Here is a 12,653-nt window from a genome sequence, read left to right on the forward strand (position 1 = left end):
TCCTTTCTATTTTAATGCAGACAAATTAAGGAAATAATTTGGTAGATTCTCCAGCCTTAGTTTCCCCTCCCACATAGGATCATTTGGCCAGTGGGAAAACAACCACTAGTCATTCTGCCTAATGTGGAATAGGGCAGATTTAGGCAAGTGTAGGAGAGTGCTTGGAATGGTACATTTGGGCACTTGTGGTGCTCCATGCCTGTGACTTGTTATGCTACTTGTAAATACAGGTTTAACATTCTTCTAAAGCAGTACTAAACCTGTGCCCAGAAATAGCCCAGCTGACAAGCCACAAATGCTGCAAGGAAATGGCCATGCTGGCAGCATGTCCAGCTCGTTCCTTATAGCCAGAGTACTTGGGAATAGTTTATGGATGTCCACAGATCTAGAACAGAGTAGACAACCTTCTCAACAAAGTGATAAGAATAAGAAGTGCAATCATGCAAAAGTCCTTGTTTGCCAGAACTCTAATGCATCCAACAGTGACAGAATCAGCAACACACAGCTGGCAGAACCTTGCTCTCTTTCCCAGTTTAAATCAACTGTCTATGCAACATGGGACTAGTGTTCTCTCAAGAGAAAGCCAGTTATATATTTTTAAACACTTTCAAAATATCACTAAACCCATGTTTACAGAAAGCCCATATAAGACTAGACAAGCACTCCAGAAAATGCCAGTCAGGCATTATAGTGGCAGATGACTCTGCAGAAGCCAGGTGTCTAGTCCCTTCTGCATGCAAGTGTAAATGGATACTGTGGGCAGTTCATAGCAGCTGGAGGAAATAGGAGTTTTTACAGAACCTAAAATGGTCAAAAGGAGCTGGGCAGATTCCACCACTGACTGCCACAGTAATCAAATGGTGCACAGAAGAAGGAGAAATCTTCCTTTAAAGCTGGAGCAGCTGAAGATGACTTCACATTGTCTCAGATGCGGGTTGAGGATGAGATGCAGGCAACATCTTGAGATGGCATAAAAAACCATGTTCCTGCCATGGTTAGAGTATGTGTGAGGATGAGCCTGAAAGACTGTGTTTTTAACTGAAAGACATCAGTTCAATATCATTTTAAGAAGTACTGTATCTTTAAGTTTGGTATATTAATGTAATTATGTTACAGACTTGATCAAAAAGATGAAACAAATCTTCACTGTGTTTCTGATAATCAAAGATAATTGATTTTGTGATTGAAGCATTCTTTAGAGATGATAGTGTGAGATTAAGCACTCCTATGTAAGCACAGATCCTCAGAGATCTGTTACATATCCAAAGCAAAATATATCATTCCATAGCAGCTGATGTAGCATAAAACCAAAATTAATGAATTTTCCTAATTCTTAACTGTGTTGAATTGTAGCCCCAGTTTAAAGAAATCAGTCATCCACAGATGCGTTACTTGTAACAAGTAACAGGATTGTTTTACCAGCCTGCGGGGAACTCACTTCCCAATGGGATATGGGGACTGTCTTCCACACTGGCCTTTAAAAACACAACCGCTTCAATTAGTTTTTAAGGATGGCTAGTTGTGTAATGTAAAATTTAATTTGATTGTGGGATCTTTTAAAACTTTATCTGTTATGATTTATTAGAAATCTAAAGAAGCAATAATAAAGGTGTGTTAGAAAATAAATAAGAAATCAAGGCAATGAATATTTGTATCAGTATCTATTACCAATAGATTGCTTGAATGAGCTCTAAGAGCAATTCATGATTACATTTATGGAAGCTAAAATAACTGAGTTAGAGAATCTTGCCAATTTGTCAAAAAAGATCTGGTGAGGTATTGCTCACACATTGCTTGCTAACACCCAAAAATCTGAATTGGCTTTTTCTTGGCTTGGATTTGAAACATACAGACATACCAACATATATACATATAGACATGCTTATGTAATTATTAGTCATAAAACCCAATGAATGGGAGGAAATTAAATAAGATTGACAAGGAGAATTCAACATTCTATACAAATAAAATCAGTACAATCAATTATTTTATTTCCAAAGCCCTTGAACTTACAAACCCATAAATAAATAGCAGGATTAAGGAAATGTGTTAAAATCAGAGATTCTTGAAGAATAACTAATTGTAAGAAAATCATGGGTGGTACTCGATGACTGAGTTTTATACTCACATCCACATTCATTTCCTCATGTGTTCTGACCCCCCTCCTGTTTCTCATTCATCCAAACCAAGTAATCTATAGATTGAGCAATAAATCAGACAATGATATATATCTTCATTTTCTCTTTATACTGGAATGAAGATGAAATTGAAGTATGTGAGAAGAAGAAAAGATACAAGTGTGGAATAAGTTTACATAATTCTAAAATATTATGATCCAATATAAGCTAACAGTACTTATAGATAAAAATATGATTTCTCATTATTTGCTTTTGTGCAGCACTGTTCAGATAACATTCATTTTCTTAATAAAATAAGGAATCATGATGAGAAGGAAGAAAGGATGCATGACATACTGAAACCTACCATGCCACCATCTGTCTCATGTGCAAACCAACCCCAAGTGCATTTAATATTCATTATCAAGTCTGGGACTACTAGAATGCCTTCAGCTCAGTCTGAGCCAGCAAGTGAGACCAGAGAATATGAACCAATTAGTATTCATTCTCCCCACTTGTTGATTTAGCTCTTACTTTATACTACCAGCACTCCATGAGTTCATAAATAGTGAGAAAAACAGAAGTGTAAACAAAGCAAAAAGTGTCAAGGATCTCCCCCCTTTGATACACATACAGTCCAAAAATTTGTCACCATGAAAAAAAAAGTCTGTTGGTTTGCAAAGCATGCACCAAGATAGTCTGCTTTATCGCTGTCAGGAGTATCACCCTCACACAGTTGAAATAGCCTCACACCACCCTGAAAAGGCCATTACATTTCTTATAAAAGTATATTAGATATACAGCATAGAAAGAGTGTATTTTATGAGATAAAGTTTAATCGATTCAACTTCCAAAAACTTCACAAATATCACAGTGAGATAGACACCATTTGTTACATCAAGAGAGGCCTCTGTAGACAGAACTCTTCAAACACTTTAAAACTACATATTCCTCTGATGTAGGGTTTGGGGTTTCTTTTTTTGTTTTATTTTCTATATAAATCAGCCTAGCCTAACCTGATGTCCTTTAGATGTGTTAGACTTTCCTATAATTCCCAAAATCTCCAGCCACATGGAAGAAAAGAGAATATTCATTGCAGTCTAAGGAGGAATATGTCCATTTCAGTTTGCTTGTTTATATAATGCATATGGCTGCCTATTTCACAACTATGACATGGCAGCATACAAAGATTAACCCTGTTTTACCTCTTTATACTTTTATTTTCAAATTTAGGTTTCTGTCATCCATTTGCACATGGGGTCATAATCTTATTTTTAAAAAAGATAGAGTTCCATAAAGATTCAGACACATTAGTGCACATTTTAGTACTTTTTCTTAATATGCACAACTTATGCCATCAATTTTCCAAATATAATGCATTTTTGTGCATTTTGATGGGCACTTTTACCCAATAGATACATTTAATATGTAGAAATACATCACCAAATTTCAAAAATTCAAATTTCCAAGTCTATCTACGTTTTGGCTCATGTATTATTTCAAGAAATGCAAATGAGATACAGTTACATTAAAATGAAAAGCAAATAGACGTTATCATTCTATCCCTAGTTTTCAGCTGGCCAAAACAGACCAGCAAGTTGATTATCACGATAGGCTCTTAATAGCTATGGACGCTATTATCTTACAGTCACATTCAGCCAATGCCTGCATGTACAACATTATTTCACATAACATGGCTCTAGTATCAAAAAATATTTACAGATACACTGCTTGAATTAAAAAAATTAAACTGAATTAAAAAAAAGGACTTGGATGAGAAACCACAGGACGAAAATGGTCAAATTATTCATAAGTAAGCAAACAATAAATCCAATCCAAGTTTACTACACTTCTTTACTCAGAACTAGACAAATTATTATGGTTGGTTGCACAGTCAGCCAGATGTTTAGACTGGATGTGGCATTTTTACCTACCTATCGAGTCCTTCCCAAGGACCCGGGACAGGCAGACATTGTTGTTTGATGGTGTTAGAGGTATTGTCACAGGATATAAGCTGTTCCAAGTAAAGCTGCCTTTTGCAACTGACTAATGGTGATTTTGTCAATGCCAATGGTGTTCAAGTGCTGCTCCATATGTTTTGGAATTGCACCCAAGGCGCCTATAACTATTGGTGGTGGTACTACTACTACTGCTGCTACTACTACTACTACTACTACTATTATTATTATTATTATTATTATTATTATTATATTTTTATCACACCTTTTTAATATATATTTTGGTCAACTCAAGGCAGCGAACATATCTAATACTCCTGACTCCTATTTTCTCCACAACAACCACCCTATGAGGTGGGCTGAGCTAAGGGAGGGTGCCTGGCCCAGAGTTCACCTAGGCAGCTAAGGGAGGCCTAGAACTCACAGTCTCCTGGTTTCTAGGCCAGCACCTTCACCACTACACCAAACTGTCTGTCTGTCTGTCTCTCTCATATATATACACACACACACACATATACACACACACACACACTCATACCTACACACATACATGCATTGTAGATAGATGTTTTTACTTTTTGGTTGTGAGTGCCCAGAGTTTGGTACAAGATGGGCAGCTATATAAATGTTTTAAATAAATACATTTATATTTATATTTATATTTATTTATAGGGACTTTAATAGTTTCAAGGGTTTTTCTGACTCAAACCCAGTGGCACCCTCATTATTTGCCACAAGGCCATCTTAGGTAGTATTACATAATTAGAATATAATCACTACTAGATCAACTGTTGATTCACTTTATAAACTTACACTAGAAGTCTCACTTTTTAGGAAAGGAGAATTAATTGAAATGGCTACTTTTTTAAAAAGAATACAGATCATCTCTTAATAGTATAATCGAATGTTTAGCAATAATTTTCTTGTTCAGAGGATAGAAACACATTTCATTTTAGCAGCTAGAATATGTATTTCCCAACACTGAGAATGTATATTTCTTTGCTTCATCTCAGGAAGGTTTAGGAAAGCCTTTAACACAACTTAACACTACTCTGATAAGACACAATTTGCATCTCTGTTCACTCCACCCAATAATGTATTTTAGTACAAAGATGACTTCCAAATAAGCCACAATTTTTAGTTTCTTACATTCCCTTCTCCCTTACCAGATCACTTGATGAAGGGTTCTTGAAACTCAAAGGCTTGTAACGGTTTATGCTATTTCACTTGGATTTAGAAAGGTACTGACACTATGTGAAGGCAAACTTCTCCATCTTTACAGTAACAAAGTCTTAGCAAAACACTTGATGTGTCTGGTTCCACTTGAGGTGAATTAGATCAAATGCACAGGAAAACTTTATCTAAGAGAAAGCATTTGTTAAGCTATACTTACAGTTTTATCTATGTTTGCCAAAAGCCTGTCGTCACAATATCACAGCAGATATTAAAGGCCTCAGTTAATTCTATAGAACTGATGCAGTGAACCTGATCATTGTTAGCAAGAAACCGTGTTCACTACATATCTGCTATATGGCTCAGACCTAGTAGCATTTGATCAGTTTTGCTTTTTTCTAGTCACTTTTTCCAAGTTAATCAGACCAAATAGTTATCACTGACTACTCATTAAATCTTTATCTGCACAGTATTTCTTAAGGGGATGATTCTTTTTGTCATCCATTCTTTCAAAAGTATGTGCAAGGTTACTGGAATGAGGGAATTTACCAGGGAAAATGATTAATGCTGTCATCACAACGTTGATGGTGCATTACAGTATTCAGCTCTACGTGTCTTTCTTTGCCTTTTATCTATTGGGGGTGATTAATTTTCAAGGGGTAGCTATGATGTCCATCAAATACATATAGAAAGGGACTCATGGTATTTTGAAAACCTATAGGTTTATTGCCATAAGCTTGTATAGATTACAGCTCACTTCATTAGATGTATGAAGCATAGTGACTGCAGGAGGGGAGCAAGGAGGCACAAGTGCTAAGTGTATGTCACAATGTTGCAACAAAAACTGCATCCTCACATCATAATCCAAGTTCATAAGGGCAAAGATGCACATTTCATAATGTTGGTGTCATCATGGAACAGATGCTGATGACATTAAAAATGAACTGCATTGGTATATAATCACACAAACAGTGAAATATGGGGAAAAGTAGTCAAACTCTTTCTTTGATCTTTAATTTTATATCCTGTCTTTCAAGGCTAGCCTACACCAGATTTTCTTTTCCACCTTTCTCCTCACAATCCTATGATATAGTACTGATGGACAATTTTAATTATCAGGACAACTAGCCATCTCAGGTTTTTTAATTTGTGCAACTGGCAAGGTAAAAGAAGCCACCAGTAGATCTAATAGGAACCAATAACAAGCAATCAAGCAATGGAAGTAGCAGGAATTTGGGGAGGAAGTGATAATATAATACTGGAATTCTTCATTTTAAGAGAAATTAAAGCTGAGAGTAATTGAACACATATCTTGTACTTAAACCATAATACATAGGATTTCATGGCAGGAGAAGCTGGAGGTATCCAAACAGAGGCTAGGCAGAGTTGCTTTCATTTATACCTCTGCACTGAGGGAGAGGTTACATTCAGTGGCCTAAATGAACTCATCCAACTATGATAATAAGTAGGCTGGGCTAAGAGATAATGACTGGCCTAAAGTCACCCAGTGAGTTTCCAAGGCTGACTCAGTATGAACTTAGGTATCCTTGGTCCTTTTTCCAAGGCCCACTCCATCATTTCTTTTCAGAATAGTTTATTAAAGGGCTCTGTACTTTTTCTCTGTACTCTCAACTGTAAGCAGTTCTCTTTGCCAAATAATCAGTTCCTTGTATGGTAGTTCCACCATTTTTTGGACAGTGTTGGGCATGGAAATAGGAACCCTAAATTTTTTCAGCAATTCATTACAGCCTCTAAGGAGGTTTTCTTTTTCTTTTTTAATCACCCCCATTTGTAAATGTTACCTTTGTACAAAAATGCCTTAATTGTCTGGAATGCAAATGGCATCTAATTCTATTCAGGAACATGGAAGTTACTGGTACTTTTCTAGGAACTGCATTTAGAATTTAAAAGAACCTCTTCTGAAACCTGTACACCAATTTCTTTGAAACTGGGCTGTCCTAATTTTCTTAGAACGATTTGTAACCCCAACAAATTTCAATCTGTTTTGTTGAAAGCAAGGACAATTGTGGCCATTTGAATTTTTATCAAGGTACAGGTAGTCCTCATTTAGCAACCACACCTGGGACGGCACCTCATTTAGCATCTAGTTACTTTTAATGTACAATAATTTTCAAAGGTGAGATAGGAGGATAATATTATATCAGCTTTATGACAATTTATAATACATTTAATTCCAAACTTAATTACTGTCCAAACTACACATTTTTATTGTGTGGAAAGGCTAAGAAAAATTCTTGCTACTTCAGGAAAATTGAATGCTATTTGTTTTCTTAACCCCCCCCCCCCAAGTTTCAGTTTTTAAAAGGCATAGCAAAGTATTGAGAAAAATCATTATATATTGCAGTTTTAATGTGTACATGTGTGCTTTGATACAGTTAAATCATTACAGGAAGACTTATTCTGGTTTAAATAAAGGGATCTCTCTAGATGATGAAGGCACGGATATTTATGAAATGGGCAGCGAACAGGTTCTGGCAGCTTATTTAGCATACCAAAGTTTATAGAGTCCTTGGGGTTCTCTGGGCTTGGTTGTTTTCTTGCCGTTTCATTACCAACTAGGTAGCAACTTCAGTTCTAGAAGGGAGTGAGGTTTGCTCTGTTTATATACAGTAGCTTGCTCTGCCAGTGTTGGTGGGAATGTTGTTTTTTCCTTGGTAGTTCCTAGATTAGGCTGTTGTTTGCTGTCTGATTATCTGAGTTGGTAGTTCCTCAATTAGGGTATTGTTTACTGCTTGATTGTTTGTCTGGTGTTAATCCCTGCATATCTGGGTGTTGATTGCTGGTGAGGAGGTGTTCTGGTCTTTTTGTTCCCTTTTTATTGTCTCTTTTGAATGCTGTGTAAAGGTTGTTTATCTCTATGTGCCTGTTGATGGCTGACTTGTCTGAATACCAAGCTTCCAGGAATTCCCTTGCATTTTTGGATTTAGCTTGGTCTAAAATGCTGACAGTTTGCCAGTTGAAACTATGGTTGAGTCTGTCCATGTGTCGTGAGATTAAGGAGTTTTCATTGTGTCTTCTGACTGCTAGTTGGTATTCATGGATGCACTCTGCTAGTCTTCTGCCTGTCTGTCCTACATAGTGGCTGTTACAGTCCTTACACTGTATGCTGTAGATGACTCCTATAAGGAAACGTCTGCAAGAAAACAGCCAAGCTCAGAGAACTCCAAGGACTCTACAGTTCAACCCTGAGCTATATATATTCTCCTCTATTGATACCAAAGTTTCTCAAGAAAGATGGGCACAATAACATTGGCTTTATATTTATTGCTTCAGTGCCATTACTTGGAGTACCTTGTGACATTGCTAATGATTTATGAACTCCCCATCAGGAAGTTCAGTATACCCAACTGAAATATTGCTCTTATATGCAGTTCAAAATCTGATCTTAGTGGGGCTTACAGTGCAGTTCTATTCATGTTTATTCAGTGTAAACCAGATTGTGTTAATCAGGGCTTATTGTCAAGTGGGCATGCACTGACTGCAGCCTCTTTGCAATTGATGATGGCTAGTCAAAACTTTATGAATCTTTAGATAGAACTAATTCCACCTTGCTTGCCCATGCATCTTCTTGCTGTCAGGGTTTATCTCACTAGTATGTTAACTTTACAAGCCATTTATTCATTGGACTGGCAAAACTCAGTAAAGATCTGTCAAACTAGGGAGGAAAAATTGCATATCAGCTGTTACATGGGTTTTCTTCATATAAATAAAACTTTTAAATTGCTAACACTTGGGGAAAGACTTCACCAAAAAAAGGTTATGTTGGTTTTAGATTAGCAATACAGAACCCCCCACCCCCCCGGCAATTCTATCAGTTCTTCTAAATTCCACCCACCCATCTTGGTCATGTCATTTTGCCTGTCTTCCTCTATCAGAAATCTTGCAATACAAGAAAATATGCTGTCTTTCTATACTGATTGATCTGTGGCAGTCTGCTCTATGCATTAAAAAGTGTCAGGTTTTAAATAAGTAAAGTGAGGAATAAAATGTAATCAGAAATTTGCAAAATGAACCAGTAACCAGATATCCCAAAGGAATCTCTGAGATGGTGAGCTCCCTGGTAACAGTCCAAGGAAGAATATCTTTACATCTCTGCCCCAATTCCAGTTCAAAAGGTAAGAAACTTATCATACCCTATCCCATGTTCTCGTCTTGGTCAGAAGGATGATAACCAGTTTAGGGTGCATCTGATAGCCATCTTCACTGAATGACAAATTCCTTCCTTCAAAGGTGACATTAATCAGGTATCTAAAAAAGAAAGAAAGAAAAAAATAGTGAATAAAATTAGGATGCATAGTGTGTCTACTAAGAAAAATAATAAGACTCTCTGTAGGCTGTAAAAGCTGGATAGTTAAAACAAAACATTGAATACAGTTGTCTGAAACAGCCAGCAAATCAACTAAAAGTTGAAGTGAGGGAAAGAAGGGAGGAAAAACTGAGAGAATACATAGAACATTTTTTCAATTTAGAAGAAGCTACGTATGTCTTACCTATGTCATAAAAAGGCCCTGCTGACATTATGATCATTTTCCTCATTGATTCATACCAAGATCTTGCTAGAAATACCATTAACTATGATATTTCTATAAATGTATCCTTGTTACTTAATTCTTCTCACTATAATGAGTATGACCAAAGAATGGCACACTCCTTCTGTCTGTGATGGTTGTCCTCTTCCACCAAGCACACCGTTTCAGGAGGCAAGCACATGGAGTGGGGAGGGAGGGAGGGAGGGAGGGACCATCTGCAGAGCCAGCCAGATGAGTTGAATCAACCCTGGCAATGAATGGGGTGACAGATGTCACAGCCAGATCACCCTCACATCCTATAATATGAAGAATCACCAAGAATAAATATATATGTAGCAAGCTTAAATGTGCTGATCAGGTGTAGCAAATTCATCCAACTAAGTTGATTTTAGCAACGCATAGGAATGTTTTTCATACTAATTTATTTATTTATTTAAATTTATTGGCAAATAAATTTTATTTTAATTTGCAAGTCAATTATTCATCCTCAGGAATTCTGTTTTTAAGAGAGTGCCTATATTACATGAAGAGGTATTTCATTCTATAATAACTATTTAACTTAGACATCCTGAATAGGCAATATTTCTTTACCATCATTTTGTAAATAAAAATGATTTATTTTTATTTACGAAATGATGGTGAAGAAATATTGTCATCATTAATGATCATAATTATTTTCTCTATTAAAAAAAGTAATACAATAGACTACAGCAGGCATGCAAAACTTAAACATACTAGAGGTAAAGTCTTCTATCTGATAGCAGATACAACAATCACAAATATAGTTTTGACATCTCAATCCAAGGACTGCTTAAGTTGTTTTTCCATTTAATATTTTATTTTCTAGCTCATCATATAAAGTATTGAGTAAATAACAAATACGCATATTCTAACAAATACACTGCATAATTCAATGTTTAATAAAAAAATCCCACTATGTGTTAAAAAAGACATTTTATAAACAAATAAAAATTTGAGGGAAGAAAAATAATAAAATATCACCTTGAATTACAAATCTTGATTTTTTTTTTTAATAATTTATTTTAGAGATGTTTACTCAGAAATAAATGTAACTAAATTCAGTGGAACTACTTCTAGGTATATATGTACAATTGAACAATTAATAGTTTAAAATGTTGAGCTCCATATATGTTGACATTTTCTTTCACTTTTGAATTCATTCCTGAAAGTAAGACGCATAGAATATGAAAATGTAAATGCATATGTAAAAAATAGCCCAACAAAATGATGTCCCAATAAATGTCATTATACTTATATGTATACAGGTAGTCCTTGGGTTACAACCACTTGTTCAGTGACCAGAGGTTTTGTAAGTTTAGCTTTCCCATTTGAACAAAACATTTCTTTGATTACTAAAGCAAACCTTGCTCTATTAAACTAACAAGCACAAATTAACTTCTCAACTCAATACAAACTTTGCAACTTACTTCAGGCAGCTAGCCAAAAGTGACTGGGACTTGTTTGATCCAGTTCCAAAGAATGTGTATGCATGATTGGACCATCAGGCATGCTTGCCTATAATACATATGTAATCAAGCTTCTCTTCATGTTTTATAAGGTAGTTAGAGGTTGGATTGCAAACATAATGATGTCACTAAGGGGCAGAACATTGAGTTGCACAAAAGAGAAGCCATTTGTGAATTTTTTTGTCTTTCAACCCTCCATTTTGTAAGAGGTTGATTTGAGGCTTGATCAAATAAATTAATTTGCCAACTGATTCTCTCAGGTTCTGTTTTATTTTGGTTAGGTAAGAAAATTTCCCCAACAGAAAGCATCAGGGCAACCATGGTACAATAAGGAGAGGAAGGGGGAAAAAAAAGGTCTGTATTAAGGGCAAAGAAGAGAACATGGGTAAAGGATTGAAGGCTTCTATGTGTGCAAACAACTAGGAAGGCAAAGGAAAAGAATGGGGACTAGTGAGGAGAGAACAATCCCTAGAAAGAGAAAGCAGGCACTGATAGACCCATTTGCACAGAGGCCAGCCACTGATGCTTGCCTTCCTTGCAAGAAGCAGGGGAATGGTCAGTCAGGTCCTGTAGGGGCTGTAGTCCAGATGGAGCACCAACCAGGCCCTGTTGCCAAATCACTGTAGTTTGGACTGGAAGTTGTTAAGCTGGCTTCAGGAACAGCTGGGATAGCACAGGAAACAAGCAATTTAGACTGCAGTGTGAAATTGCCCAAAGAGTTGGGATTTTTCATTCCCTCATTGTCTATGTATCTATAAAAATAGTGAAAAGTTGGACTTTAAAGACAGAATACTGGATGCTATTTACCAAGCACCCTGAGGTTGTGATATTGGAAAACTGTGAAGTTTCTAAAAGCTGGACGAAGCATTAATAGAATTCATTCCTCCTTTACTTTGAGAAATTATCAAATCCACAGATTTTCTAAAACGTTTCCTAAAAAACATCATTTCCTAAATAGATTTCCTAAATTCCTAACCCTAACCCTAAATAGACAATCATGTGTACAGAACTCAGTCTATTATATCTTACAACTATCAGCCCATTATCTGTTTGCTGACCAATGGCCAGTGCAAATATTTTATCATTGGCTCTTCCTTATTCTGCAGTGCCTTGATTAGAACTGGCATTAATTAGTACAGAATTATTATGATCTTGATTTAGGAAGTATATGCTGAGCTCTCTAAGAGCAGCTTCACATTCCACTGATAGGATTTAATCTCCCACTTTGAAATGCTAATGCTTCAGAAAGCAAATGAATTCCTTAATTCTTTGGAAAGTTAGTACATATCAAATATTTAAACACATTCCCTCATTGAAATGTTACCGTGTTTTCTTCAACAAGTTTACCAACATGTTGGTACAGAGAAC

The 12,653-nt window shown here is 36.1% G+C and overlaps 1 protein-coding gene across 1 annotated transcript in view; it reads right to left on the reverse strand.

Moving 5' to 3' along the window:
• GRIN2B (glutamate ionotropic receptor NMDA type subunit 2B) overlaps nucleotides 1-12,653 on the reverse strand; it is a 222,320-nt gene that overhangs the window by 82,621 nt on the left and 127,046 nt on the right. The window contains exon 3 of the mRNA XM_088141546.1: nucleotides 9,403-9,517. Coding sequence (XP_087997672.1) covers nucleotides 9,403-9,517 — 115 coding nt within the window. The remainder of the gene's footprint in view (nucleotides 1-9,402; nucleotides 9,518-12,653) is intronic.

Source organism: Python bivittatus, unplaced genomic scaffold, assembly GCF_059951505.1.
Source record: "Python bivittatus isolate LINGU-HERP-01145 unplaced genomic scaffold, Pbiv_v1 ctg000330_np1212, whole genome shotgun sequence".
NCBI classification, from domain to species: domain Eukaryota; kingdom Metazoa; phylum Chordata; class Lepidosauria; order Squamata; family Pythonidae; genus Python; species Python bivittatus.